At 35.0% G+C, this 15,425-nt stretch overlaps 1 protein-coding gene across 1 annotated transcript; it reads left to right on the forward strand.

Annotated features, from left to right (window-relative positions):
• Positions 1-3,951: 3,951 nt before the first annotated feature.
• Positions 3,952-15,019, forward strand: LOC128660004 (uncharacterized). Its single transcript, XM_053713596.1, has 2 exons — positions 3,952-3,991; positions 13,442-15,019. Exon 2 carries the CDS (start codon positions 13,634-13,636, stop codon positions 14,519-14,521), a length of 888 nt encoding a protein of 295 aa, XP_053569571.1. The 5' UTR covers positions 3,952-3,991; positions 13,442-13,633; the 3' UTR covers positions 14,522-15,019.
• Positions 15,020-15,425: the final 406 nt, after the last annotated feature.

Raw genomic sequence — 15,425 nt, forward strand, 5'->3', positions numbered from 1 at the left:
TCACCCACATCATTTGAAAAGAAGTGTCCCATATAGTCAATTCTTGCGTCTAAAAAGAAATTGTTCTTCAAATGCTAAATTTGAATATCATGCAGAGTTAATGCAACAGAGATTTAGGAATCGTGGATACTCTAGGAGAAATATTCAATCATCACTGAATAAAGTTAGAAAAAAGAATAGAGACACCTTGCTCTACCAGTCTAGACCCCAAACAACTAATAATCTAACCAGATTTATAACTACATATAATTGCCAATGGCCAAAGATAAGAGAAATACTATCTAAACATTGGCATATTCTCACTTTGGATGAAAAAATTAAATCTAAAGTGGGTAATTATCCATTACTAACTGCAAAAAGAGCACCATGTTTGAAAGATAAACTGGTACAAAGTAAATTTGTTAGATCACCAGCTTTAAATTGGTTGGGTTTAAGACAAGAGGTAAAGGGGAGTTATCCTTGTGGACACTGTGTGTACTGCCCTTATATGCAGAAAAGTAAAACTTTTTCAAGCAATAATAGCAAAATTTATAACATAAAAGTGTTTGCAAATTGCAATTCTGTAGGTGTGGTGTATTTACTACACTGTTCCTGTCCTTATTTCTATATAGGAAAAACTAAAAGACTGTTCAAAGAAAGAGTCCAGGAGCATAGGGATGATATAATATATGGCAGGGACACCAGTGTAGCGAGACACTTTGCCCAATACCATCAAAAAAATCCAGCTTCCCTAAAATTTATTGGAATTGATAGGGGAATACAAAGTGGTAGAGGTGGTGATGAAGATAACTGTCTTTTAAGAAAAGAATCGAGGTGGATATATGTTCTTCAAACATTGTCCCCAAAAGGGTTAAATTAAGTAATAGAGTATGCCCCTTTTCTAAATTGAAAAGTCTAAATGTAATAATTCTGAAATGTAGTTTTGAGCTATTTTGTATGGCTTAAAAAAGATATACAATAAGAGGATCTCTTTGACATATAGTAAGATATTTTAGTAACCTTGTTCATTCGACATGGGTGGGAAAAATTGCAATTGGGAGGAGACAGTTCAGTATTGTAATTTGACTACATAAAATTGTGTTCTTTATGTTCAAAATCCTTAGATGCAGGTATAGAGTTTCAAATTCAAAATAGCGGTTTGTTACTATTAAGATACACCCCCTATGCAAATTTTACCCTTGATAAGGGAGGTGAGAATACCTGTGCAAATTAGTCCTGACGAGGCCCCGAATAATCGCAAGGCATTGTGGGGCGAAACGTACGTCGACTATGCTAAGGCTATGCAAGTAAACAGAGCACACCTGTGGCAGCTGAATGGAGGTTCCTTTCCTGAATGAAGCACAAACCAAGAGGGAGTGATGACACTCTGATTCGGTATTGACCGGGAAACAAATTCGTTTTGGATAAAGCATTTCTTTAAGCCGTAGCGGTCATTCACCTAGGTGTACAGGTAACACGCTGGAAGACACGGCTCAACTAAGGTACTGTCATATATATGCTGATTTCATGTTTGGGAATATGTGCACATAATAGGATGGAACACGCTGTGCTGAACAGGCCTTTGCCTCAAATATCAGGACACTCTGTTTTGATGCTATTGAAATCTCTTTCACGATAAAGCATGTCAAAGATGGTGATTTAAACTCACAAACAAAGCCTAATTAAATCTAAAGTGGTGAAATTGAAAGGAGGACGCTTTTACCTCAGTAAATGTAAACTTACCACAGCATGAATGAGAAAATGTTTGAAGTTTGTGCACAGTCTGTAAGCAATGGTACAATCTTGCAGCCAAAATGTTAGAGGACGCTTTTACCTCGGAAAATGTTGCAAGTTTTTGTATATTAAGACTGCAGTTGTTATTGTAACTGTTTTATACTGTGTGATGTCATATTTATTACGGCATTAATCCAAAGAGGACGTTTTTACCTTGTGGAAAAGCTGTTTATACATACATGTGCATAGCAAAATGCAATAATAATATGACACTATTTTTGATCCATGATGTTCTTTGTTTCTATCTTTGCTACAAGAAAGGGTTGATTACCCTGACATGTGTATATATATTTGGAATATAATGCTATTGTGTATTTGAGTGATGCATCACTTTGTGTTATACTGAAAATTTGTTGTGAATAAATGTCTCTGTGTTTGATGACAAGCCTGTCTGTTTTCTCTTGATCACTGTGTGGTGGGTGCATGCTTTCATCTGGGGCCCAGAAGAGCAAAGGTTTAGAGTGCTGAAATCCCTAGTCATTAATTCTTTCTTCACTTTATTTAAATTGTACAATACCTAATAATAGGGTCTGCACCACTGTTTTGGTATTTAAAGGTATGCCTAATGGTCCTTTTGGTAGTGGTAACTATATGGCTGGAAATTGCTAAGTTACATAATATAATAATAATAATACTCTCCCTACATTTCTTATTGTTTATACACTATTTATATATGTATGTGTGTGTATATATATATATATATATATATATATATATATATATATATTTTATATTGGCTTCCAAGAATTGGAAATTAGCAATTACACATTGCGCCACATTAATTCTGTACATAACATTTCAAATGTTTGACATCTGGGAGATATCTTTAATGTGCATATCATGTAGATAAACCTTTTCTTATAGCAATAGATGCTTAGCATTGTACATGTTATATATCAGAGGAATTACTGAGGGGAAACTGGTTTTTTTTCATGAGACACAATATCAGTAAAATACGTGATCATAATCAGTTTAATTTAAATGGCTACTATAACTAAATGGGACATTATGTATCTGATAAATCCCTTTGTATCAAGAGCACAAGTGTTAGGTATATTTATACCATTGTGTGCATGTATCATGTAATGCTGCTTTTTACTATATAATGATATACAATGTTTTTTTTTCCCTGCAAATAAAAAGTGATTGTAATCCAGACCAGTATTTTGTGTTTTTTTGTATAATTAAAAACCCAATATCACAGAATAATTAGGTAAACATCATCAAAGACAGAAACCAAAACTGACAGTGAAAGTTAAACACTGATAATTCAGATAGACTTTCCAATTTACTGCTATTATATAATTTGCTTTGTTCTTTTGGTATCCTTTGTTATAGAATAAACCTAGGAGGCTAATATTATATGAGCTTAGGGTCGTGCATGTTGTAACAGGCTTTCATTAACCCTGTGATACACCTGTGCTTGTAAATGTAATTTTTAGTTAACAATGCATAACTTTGCAAATAAACTTTGTTTATAGCATGCTTGTCTCAATAAAAGCTGCTATTTAAATGTTAGATTGCAAATTAATATTGCTATTCACTTGATAAATATGCCAACAGTAAGAAATACATTCTTTCAGCAAGACACTTATAACTAACTATAAATGATAGATTTCTTTTAAATCTATCATGTACAGCTTCTATACATAAAGACTGTACCTTGTTATAAGAGCCTGTTCACATAAATTGTGAAAAATATAATCTTTAATATGCTTATTTTGCAATATATGAAGTATATGACTATATTCAAATATATGTTACTTCTACAATGTGTACAATGTATAACTGTATCCTTTTATATGTTTAAACAAAAGTCTTTTACAATATAAAAGGTTTTTATTATCTGTCTGCAAACATACTAACCAACTAACTAGTTTTAACATAAGATGCTATGTGATTTAAAATGGAGGTTTATTCAACCTTGAATTTATAGCTCTAAAATGGATGCTCCTTGCAATTTAAAGTGCGTATGTCTAAACTCTTGTATAACAGATTATCAAGGCCACATTGTTGAAGATAGAAAAAGCTAGACAAGTTTTGTTGATGTTAAAATGATGCTAAAAATACATATAAAAAGAAAACAATAAATGATGACGTCATCCAAATAAAAAACTATAAAAACACCTTGTTGTAAACATGAGGCAGGTGACTCTGACAGGATATTATAGAGCATTTCTAAGGATAAGATTTGGTTGCAAAGAAGTCATTTCGAGTGGTATGTAACAATTGTTATTGAAAGCAAGTTTAACTAATAGTCTTTTAACTCTATGTGTATATTGGATTTAAATTAATTTAATTTTATATTACTTCTGTAAGCTGATTTTTCTGTATAATAAAAAATTTATTTTTAAACAATGTTATCTTCTCAAGTACAATTTCTTTATTGTACTCAAAACTTTATTTGTAAGAAATGAGACCTGTTTCACTGATATATTTAAAGTTCAGTGCTTGGAATTTATATTTCAATATAACTGTGCTTTAAGACCTTATAAGTGAATTAGGTGTGAACCACTACAATTGGCGTCCCTGGGTGTTTTGAGAGATAATATATGTTTTATAATAATTATTATAATTTTACCTGGGTCCCCTTACACGTAAGGGAAGGTACTAAAATATCATGGCTAATCAGGATTTGCAGAATCTTTTAAAACTCAATTATGTGTTTAAAATGCAGAATGGTAGAGTCATTGGAAATTATGAGGTTATTGCTTTGGAGATACAGGGGGCTAGTTATCAAGCCGTCTACTTTTCTGGCTTCGCCGGCCCAATACGTCCGCCTAAGCTCGCCTACCTTCGCCGCCGCGGACCTGAAAAAATACGCCTAAGTTATCAAATAAAGCTGTCAAAAAGCCGCGGGGCGATGAGCAGCGGACTGTGACAGTTATCACTCATCCGATCTCGCTGCCCTTCGGCTTTTTCCCAGCTTTATTGCTAGCCTGTCACTAAGCACTCACACTAAACTGCACTGTTCTACCCCCTATACCGGCGCCCCCGGAACCTCCCGCAACTAAATAAAGTTACTACCCCCTAAACCGCCGCTCCTAGACCCCGCCGCAACTCTTATAAATGTATTAACCCCTAACCCGCCGCTCCCGGACACCGCTGCCACCTACATTATACCTAGTAACCCCTATCCTGCCCCCCCTATACCGTCGCCCTCTATTATAAAATTATTAACCCCTATCCTGCTGATCCCGCACCTCTCCGCAACTAAATAAATAGTTTAACCCCTAAACCGCCGCTCCATGAACCCGCCGCAACCTATAATAAATTTATTAACCCCTATCCTGCCCCCCACTACGCCGCCGCCACTGTAATAAAATGATTAACCCCTAAACCTAAGTCTAACCCTAACCATAACGCCCCCCTAACTTAAATATTAATTAAATAAATCTAAATAAATTAACTCTTATTAACTAAATGAATCCTATTTAAAACTAAATACTTACCTTTAAAATAAACCCTAATATAGCTACAATATAAATAATAATTATATTCTAGCTATCTTAGGATTTATTTTTATTTTACAGGTACCTTTCAATTTATTTTAACCATGTACAATAACTATTAAATAGTTATTAACTATTTAATAGCTTACCTAGCTAAAATAAAGAGAAATGTACCTGTGAAATAAATCCTAACCTAAGTTACAATTACACCTAACACTACACTATACTTTAATAAATTATTCCTATTTAAAAATAAATACTTACCTGTAAAATAAACCCTAAGATAGCTACAATGTAATTAATAATTATATTATAGCTATCTTAGGATTTATATTTATTTTACAGGTAACTTTGTATTTATTTTAGCTAGTTAGAATAGTTATTAAATAGTTATTAACTATTTAATAACTACCTAGCTAAAAGAAATACAAAATTACCTGTAAAATAAATCCTAACTTAAGTTACAATTAAACCTAATACTACACTATCATTAAATTAACTAAATAAACTACCTACAAAGAACTACAATGAAATACAATTACATAAACTAACTAAAGTACAAAAAATAAAAAAAGCTAAGTTACAAAAAATAAAAAATTAAGTTACAAACATGTTAAAAATATTACAACAATTTTAAGCTACTTACACCTAATCTAAGCCCCCTAATAAAATAACAAACCCCCCCAAAATAAAAAAAATCCCTACCCTATTCTAAATTACATAAATTTCAAAGCTCTTTTACCTTACCAGCCCTTAAAAGGGCCATTTGTGGGGGCATGCCCCAAAAAGTTCAGCTCTTTTGCCTGTAAAATAAAAATACAACCCCCCCCCAACATTAAAACCCACCACCCACATACCCCTAATCTAACCCAAACCCCCCTTACAAAAACCTAACACTAATCCCCTGAAGATCATCCTACCTTGAGTCGTCTTCACTCAGCCGAGCCACCGATGGAACTGAAGAGGACATCCGGAGCGGAAGAAGTTAATCCTCCAAGCGGCGCTGAAGAAATCTTCCATCCGATGAAGTCATCATCCAGGCGGCGCTGAAGAAGTCTTCGATCCGGCCGATGTCATCTTCAAAGAGGCGCTGAAGAGGTCTTCTATCCGGGCGAAGTCATCTTCCAAGCCGGGTCTTGAATCTTCCTTCCGCCGACGCGGAACCACCTTCTTCACCGACGGACTACGACGAATGACGGCTCCTTTAAGGGACGTCATCCAAGATGGCGTCCCCTCAATTCCGATTGGCTGATAGGATTCTATCAGCCAATCGGAATTAAGGTAGGAAAATCTGATTGGCTGATGGAATCAGCCAATCAGATTGAGCTCGCATTCTATTGGCTGTTCCGATCAGCCAATAGAATGCGAGCTCAATCTGATTGGCTGATTGGATCAGCCAATCGGATTGAACTTGAATCTGATTGGCTGATTCCATCAGCCAATCAGATTTTCCTACCTTAATTCCGATTGGCTGATAGAATCCTATCAGCCAATCGGAATTGAGGGGACGCCATCTTGGATGACGTCCCTTAAAGGAGCCGTCATTCGTCGTTGTCCGTCGGTGAAGAAGGTGGTTCCGCGTCGGCGGAAGGAAGATTCAAGACCCGGCTTGGAAGATGACTTCGCCCGGATAGAAGACCTCTTCAGCGCCTCTTTGAAGATGACATCGGCCGGATCGAAGACTTCTTCAGCGCCGCCTGGATGATGACTTCATCGGATGGAAGATTTCTTCAGCGCCGCTTGGAGGATTAACTTCTTCCGCTCCGGATGTCCTCTTCAGTTCCATCGGTGGCTCGGCTGAGTGAAGACGACTCAAGGTAGGATGATCTTCAGGGGATTAGTGTTAGGTTTTTGTAAGGGGGTTTGGGTTAGATTAGGGGTATGTGGGTGGTGGGTTTTAATGTTGGGGGGGGGGTTGTATTTTTATTTTACAGGCAAAAGAGCTGAACTTTTTGGGGCATGCCCCCACAAATGGCCCTTTTAAGGGCTGGTAAGGTAAAAGAGCTTTGAAATTTATGTAATTTAGAATAGGGTAGGGATTTTTTTTTATTTTGGGGGGGTTTGTTATTTTATTAGGGGGCTTAGATTAGGTGTAAGTAGCTTAAAATTGTTGTAATATTTTTAACATGTTTGTAACTTAATTTTTTATTTTTTGTAACTTAGCTTTTTTTATTTTTTGTACTTTAGTTAGTTTATGTAATTGTATTTCATTGTAGTTCTTTGTAGGTAGTTTATTTAGTTAATTTAATGATAGTGTAGTATTAGGTTTAATTGTAACTTAGGTTAGGATTTATTTTACAGGTAATTTTGTATTTCTTTTAGCTAGGTAGTTATTAAATAGTTAATAACTATTTAATAACTATTCTAACTAGCTAAAATAAATACAAAGTTACCTGTAAAATAAATATAAATCCTAAGATAGCTATAATATAATTATTAATTACATTGTAGCTATCTTAGGGTTTATTTTACAGGTAAGTATTTATTTTTAAATAGGAATAATTTATTAAAGTATAGTGTAGTGTTAGGTGTAATTGTAACTTAGGTTAGGATTTATTTCACAGGTACATTTCTCTTTATTTTAGCTAGGTAAGCTTTTAAATAGTTAATAACTATTTAATAGTTATTGTACATGGTTAAAATAAATTGAAAGGTACCTGTAAAATAAAAATAAATCCTAAGATAGCTAGAATATAATTATTATTTATATTGTAGCTATATTAGGGTTTATTTTAAAGGTAAGTATTTAGTTTTAAATAGGATTCATTTAGTTAATAAGAGTTAATTTATTTAGATTTATTTAATTAATATTTAAGTTAGGGGGCGTTAGGGTTAGGGTTAGGTTTAGGGGTTAATAATTTTATTACAGTGGCGGCGGCGTAGTGGGGGGCAGGATAGGGGTTAATAAATTTATTATAGGTGGCGACGGTGTAGGGGGGGCAGGATAGGGGTTAATACATTTAATATAGGTTGCGGCGGGTTCAGGGAGCGGCGGTTTAGGGGTTAATACATTTATTATAATTGCGGTGGGCTCCGGGAGCAGCGGTTTAGGGGTTAATATGTATAGAGTAGCTTGCGGTGGGCTCCGGGAGCGGCGGTTTAGGGGGTAATAACTTTATTTAGTTGCGGCGGTGTAGGGGGGGTCAGATTAGTGGTGTTTAGACTCGGGGTACATGTTAGGGTGTTAGGTGTAGACAGCTCCCATAGAAATCAATGGGATGTCTGTCAGCAGCGAACTTGTACTTTCGCTATGGTCAGACTCCCATTGATTCCTATGGGATCCGCCGCCTCCAGGCTGGCGCTTTGAAAACCAGGTACGCTGGGCCGTAAAAGTGCCGAGCGTACCTGCTAGTTTTTTGATAGCTAGCAAAAGTAGTGAGAATGTGCCGCACTTGTGTGCGGAACATCTGGAGTGACGTAAGAATCGATCTGTGTCGGACTGAGTCCGGCGGATCGAAGCTTACGTCACAAAATTCTACTTTTGCCGGTCTCGAGCCTTTGATAACTAAGGCGTATCAGCCTCGCCACAAATACGCTGCGGAATACGCAGCGTATTTGAGGTTGACGGCTTGATAACTAGGCCCCGCTGTTAGGGTTTAATTCATTTAAACTTTGCTAATGCTGCTGGAGTAGTTTTGCAACAACCTATATATCACACTATAGATGCAGATTTTGATCCTGCAACAAATAGAAATACAAATGTTTCTTATGATGGTATAGTAGAGATTTTAGGCAGACCTCCTGTTATTGCTACAGGAATACAAAGACATTGCCCTAAAGGCTTTAGCCTGAATTGAGATGTGGGGTACTCCTAGATCTAGTTTGTACAGTCCAGTAAAGGGAAAATAAATAATACCAGCTGCAAAAAATGAGCAAGCTGAGAGGGAAAACCTTTTTAATGTGATACAATTTTTAGGTTATATGTAAGCTCAGGTTTTAAATAGTGAAAATGTCTGGAGTGTCATGCATATAGCAAGTTTTTTTTTTTGGTTTTTTTTTGCTGAAGCTGCAGGAATTCCTAAATGAAATATAAAAACAACAATTGGAGTGATGCCACGCAATCCGAAGGACATAGCTTTGTGGTTAAATGACAGAGTTCATGCATTAGCTGGAGTTTATCCAACTCATTATCTTTCACAAAATAGAACATTAGTTAATGCTATTTTATTTTATGGTTTGTGTGTTTTTATATTTGAGGCAAGGAAGTGGAATTCAGTGATTTATGCATATCATGTAAAGACACAAGGTAAAGATACTTTGGCTTCACTTGCTGATATTTTTAGGAATGATGAATATAAATAGTGGCATTGTAGCAGCATATTTATTAGAGCTGAGATTTACAAAGAATAATCACGACGTGGTATGGGGTTGTTTAAAGCCAAATATTAAAGGACAAGGCTTCATTTTAGATATAGAGAGACAAATAAGCTCTGTACCTATAGCAGAGAGACCTAAATAAATGCCTGATATATATTAAGACATAATTATACACTTGTAGGTAAGGACCTGACTGGAGATGCACTAGTAACTTCAAATAGCAGAGAAAAGGAAGGAGAAAAGATTTTCCAGCAAAAGAATAACAGAGCTCAGTTTGTAAAAAAAAAAAAAAAAGAATGCAAGAGAACAATATCCACAGAAACAAACTAAATTTAACCCTCCACTACCTTACTCCCAAGCACCTCCATCTTACACCAATGAAAATCAGTTTATAACTATTTAGAGCAAATCTTCAGATTTGCCTTATGAGGAGTTTCCTCACAGGACATTGAGACCATTTATATAAACTCCAGATTGTTATGGATTTGGAAATGGTAGTGTAAGTTATAGAGGTAAAGGTACAGGGGGTCAGGATAGATATCAGGAGCGTGTGATTTGTTCTACTGAAAGGGGTGAAATTTCAGTTGCCCCAGCTACTACTAAAAAAAGTAGGGCAAATAAAGAAATCACTACCAGACATCCCAGAAGAGTCTAAAGATGAATGAAGTAAAATTAACAGTAGAATATGGGGGAGAGACTTATGAGGGGTATTTAGATACACAAGCATAAATATCTTTAGTACAATCAGATATGTTAAATGAAGATGTATTAGGCAATATAACTATACAGACTTTAGAAGGTGAAGGTACTTATCCCTCATGTAATACACAGGTATAAATAAATGGTAAAAGAGTGCACTTAGAATTAGTTCAGCATCCTAAGCTTGATTCTGATTTTCTTATAGCTTATAAGGATGTAGCACATTTTATTTCATTGCAGCTGGAAGATGAACTTCCTTTAACTACTAGAGTTGATGTAGCAGCATTTATGAAAATGCAATTAGATAATACTGCAGTATCTGATGTTAGAAACTTAGATTTTTGCTTAATGAAAAATGTTAAAATATTTCAGAAGTGGGAAAATTGGGTTAGACATTGTAAAGGTATCAGTCATCATATTGCTACAGGCACAGTAGTTCCTAAGAAACAGGCACAGTATAAAATCAATGGTGTAGCCATTCCCTATATACAGAAAGTCATTGATGATTTACTTAAACAAGGAGTAATAAAAGAACAGTACAGTCAAATGAACTCATCAGTCTACCCTGTTCCCAAACCGGATGGTTCTTGGTTAATGGTATTAGACTATAGAGAAGCTAACAGGGTTACACCACAGCTGGCAACACAAAATATACATGCACCTTCTATTATACACAATTTGCAAAGGAAAACTTTTAAGACAAAGTTAGACTTGGCAAATGGATTTTGGAGTCATCCTATTACTCCAGATAGTTACTGGATAACAGGTTTTACTTAACTTTGGTATTTACCCGATTACCTCAGGGATTTTTGAATTCGAGTGCGTTATTTACTTCAGATGTAGTAAATTTATTATCTAAATTTCCAGAAGTGGAGGTGTATGTGGATGACATATTTTTCACATGATAGTGAGGAGTAACACATAGCAGTGTTGGATCAGGTTTTGACTATATTACATGCTGCAGGTTATGTAGTATCTCTTAAGAAATCTCAAATTGCAGGACATACTGTTACTTTCTTGGGATTTGAAATTTCTGAAAGGGGGAGAGGATTATCTGATAATTATAAAGAAATAATAGCAGCGTTAACACATCCACATTCTCTAAAACAATTAAGTAGTATAATTTGTTTACTTAATTATGCAATATTTTTCATACCTGATTTCAATGTGTTAATTGCACCTCTGCATGCTGCAGTCTAAAGGGAGATAAAAATCTAAAACAAAAAGACCAAGGATACTTTTTAAGTGGACGACTCAGGAAGAGGCACTAAATGCATTATTAAATGCATTATTAGAGGCAGTAAATAGAACAGAGTATTTAGCTCAAAGAGATAGTACTAAAGATCTATCAGTTTACATAAATGTATCGCCGAATGCAAGCTATATAAGGTTATAAAACGTAAATGAGACAATTCCAATAGCACTTCTATCTTATGTATATTCACAAACAGAGATAAAGTTTACTATGATAGAGAAGCTGTTGGTAGCTGTTAATATAGCATTGTTGAAGTCACGACAGATTGCACAGGGCAAAGATATATATGTACATACATCAGTAGCCTCACTTGATAACTTACAAAAGCAAACTATACCAGATAAGAAAGCACTAAAAAGCAGATGGATAAAATGGTTTTCTATTTTGGAAGACCCATAGATACATTTTATTCATGATAAGAATCTGACACCTCTGGATGATTTACCAGCTCCAAAGCAACCCTCAAGTTGGAATTTACAAACTTATCCAAATAATCGTTATTCTGCTATTTTTTATACTGATGGTTCTGCAGTAATTTCTAGTAAAGAAAAAGTAAATAAATCTGCTGGGGCAGGAATTGCAAAATATTCCCCCACTCTGACTTTATTATGTTCATGGCAAATTCCTTTGGGAGATCATTCAGCTCAATTTGCAGAAATTTCTGCATTAGCATTTGCTATGAAGGATGCATTGTTAGATAAAGGACCAGTGTTAATTGTAACTGATTCTGCATACCTGGCAAGATCTGTATTCCAGGATTTACGAATCTGGAAATCTAATGGTTTTTTTAACTGCAAAGAAAAAGCCATTACAGCATATTGTCAAATGGAAAGCAATTGCTGTTTATTTGGATCTAAAGCCTGATATTGAAGTAGTACATGAACCAGCTCATAGAAAGCTAGGTTCTTCTTTGCATACAGAAGGCAATATATTTGCAGATACTCTTGCACAAAGTGTAAGTAAAAATATGCAGTAATTGCAGTTAAAACTCGAATGACAGCAACCAGTAATCTTGACACAGAGTTAAATGCTTGCTTGGAGAAAACCAGACCTAATCCACCTGGTTATCCTAAAAAATATCTTTATGAATTAAAAGACAAACATTGTATGGTTAAGATTGGAGACAAAGAATTGATTATTCCCCCTGTCATAGACAGATGGAACATAACAGAAATGGCCCATTCCAGTATTGGACATCCTCATTTAGGGCGAGATAAAGTCTTATTAACCTTAAGGTCAAAATATTGGTGGCCTAATATGAAGAAAACGGTTATAAGAGTTATAGGGAATTGTAAAGCATGTCTCCTTGTTAATAATCCAAATCATCAAAAACAACCATACATTGTTAAAGAAATTCCTAATAAGCCATTTGATCTGATTTATTTAGATCACATAGGGCCTTTACCTACTTCACATGGGTATAAATATGTGTTAGTATATGTTGATGCTTGTACAAGGTTCATATGGTTATACCCTGTTAAAAGTGCCACGGCTAGTACCACGCTTGATAGTCTCAATTCCTTAGTAAGTATTGGTAAACCTAAAGCCCTACACTCAGATGCTGGATCAGCTTTAACATCTACTCAAGCACAAGAGTGGGCTAAGTCTTTTGATATAAAATGGGAAATCAGTGCACCTTATCATCCCCAAAGTAGTGGGGTTGTTGAAAGGAAAAATGCTGAGGTAAAACGATTCTTAACCAAGTTACTAACTAACCGCCCAAAACAGTGGTATCCCCTGTTAACTTATGTACAAGTAGGTTTAAATACTATACCTTCTGTTATTTCTGGGAAAACACCTTAGGAATTGTTATATGGTATGCCTATGAATACAATGTTTAATACTGAGTACCTTTCTGCACCAGGGAGATTAGAGCAATTATCTATTTTACAAGAAATACGTGATTGTTTTGCACAACCTGCTTTTACACCTAACCTTTTATGAGCTTGGACACCACAGGTTGGTCAGTTTGTCCAGGAAAGAGTTCAAGCAGCGAAACCTTTATGGCCAAGGTGGAAACCTACAAAGGTAAAACATGTCATTAACCTAAGGACTTTGATTATAGAAGACAAACAAGGAAAAGACAGAATTGTCAGCATTGATAACTTAAAACCAGCTTCTAAATTTGAGTTAGAAGATGACAAACCCTCTGACTTACTCTCAGTGGGTTACTCTGAATGAAGCAAACCGGATTAATAATCAATTTCAAATGATGCCATTTTCTTCAAATCCAGAGACTATAACACCTTTTTATTATGATGTTGAAGATGGTGATCAAATAACTGAAGTAGATTCATTTGATACACCAACACCAGTTACAAGATCTAATCCTGTTTTACCTATCATAAATACTATGCTATCAGCACGAACACTGATACAACAACAAGGACTGAAAATGTTAAAGAACTTGTTCAATTATAAAAACCTTAAAATATTGAGATATACAGTACTGATACTTTTTATACTTCTCCTTATCTTGATATCAACCTGCATGGTAGTTTTTCGTCTACAGTGGAATAATCTTGCAAAGAGACCTGGAGCTGTTCTGGCATGGAATCAAACAAAAGCTCAAGAGGATGCTGTAACAACGATATCAAGACTAAAAAGAGCTGAACATTACAATCTGCAACCTGTAGAAATAAAGATGAATGGGCTACTGCAAGGAATTTATTGGAAACCATTTCCAAAACCTATAATACAAAAACAAAAAGTATTAGGAATATCTCAAGTCGTAGTGATAGATTCAACAGTAATATCAAAGAAAGCAAAAATTACAACTCAAATGGGAAGAAAATTGGTAAAAGACCACATAAATGGGCAAATGGAAATGATACAAGCAAAGACTTTAGAATATGATTTGCCTTTGCAAGAATACTGGAAACAAAAGACATACAGAGAGAAAATGTGTTTTTCAACATTTGCACATTGCTATTTTGTGGACTTTCAAGGGACAAGGAGATGGCCTGCAAAAGAAATAAAAGCAGATCAATGTCCACATCCTGGGATTACAATTGACAAAGTATAAAGAATATCCTATTTTTTATCTAAACACAGGACAATTAACTCAAAAAGGCTTCTTTCCTGAAAATCACACAGATCCTCGCATTGCATTCTGGGAAAATGCAGAGGAGGAGGAATACAGGTTTCCTGGAGGAGTAAAATCATATAATGGAGCAGTATTTTGTACTAACACACTTTATTCAGAATAGTGGACACCAAAGTTACATACAGATGAAGGATACCTGCAACTATTTGAGAAACTTCAGCTTGAAGTAGTGTATCAACAGACAGGAAGACTGCGAGAGCAAGCATTACCTACATAATGGAATGAGAAAGGAAAAGATGAAATGTTTTTGAATCTAAAAGAATGGGATACATGTACAAAGCCAAGATATGCAGCTTTCTTAAATACAATGTATTATAGTCACTCATGCAAAGAAAAGAACAATCTTTGTAATATAACAGTTGAAGATCTAATTAAAAAGGGCATTTGTGTCTTGGAAACAGACTATAGATGTACATCCTGCTGTTTATACCTCAGGAAGTCAGGAAAGTATTTTCGTTTTCAACCTAAAGATATTGATAAGGGTATGCCAGGGTTTTGGTGCGTGACAAAACATCACATTATTAACAAAAATGATGTAATATATTCCCTGTTTCAGAAATGTCTCATAGATAAAATATCCAGTAAATGTAGTAATTGCAAGTATGAAACTACAAATGGATGTAAATATATCAGTTGATGACATACCATGTAAATATGCTAAATGTTATAAGCAAAATGTGACAGATATGACTTATGATGAAGCTGTTTGGGGAACAAATAATATATTTGATAATGTAACATATATTACAATAGAGAATATAATTCCAGATGATTGTAATACAGAAGAAAAAAATAAATAAATAAATAAATAAAAGGCAGTTAA

The sequence above is a fragment of the Bombina bombina genome, chromosome 5, assembly GCF_027579735.1.
Source record: "Bombina bombina isolate aBomBom1 chromosome 5, aBomBom1.pri, whole genome shotgun sequence".
Lineage (NCBI taxonomy): Eukaryota > Metazoa > Chordata > Amphibia > Anura > Bombinatoridae > Bombina > Bombina bombina.

Bases quoted from the DNA above. Each gene is read 5' to 3' on its own strand.
- LOC128660004 (XM_053713596.1), top strand. From the start codon at position 13,634: ATGACAAACCCTCTGACTTACTCTCAGTGGGTTACTCTGAATGAAGCA.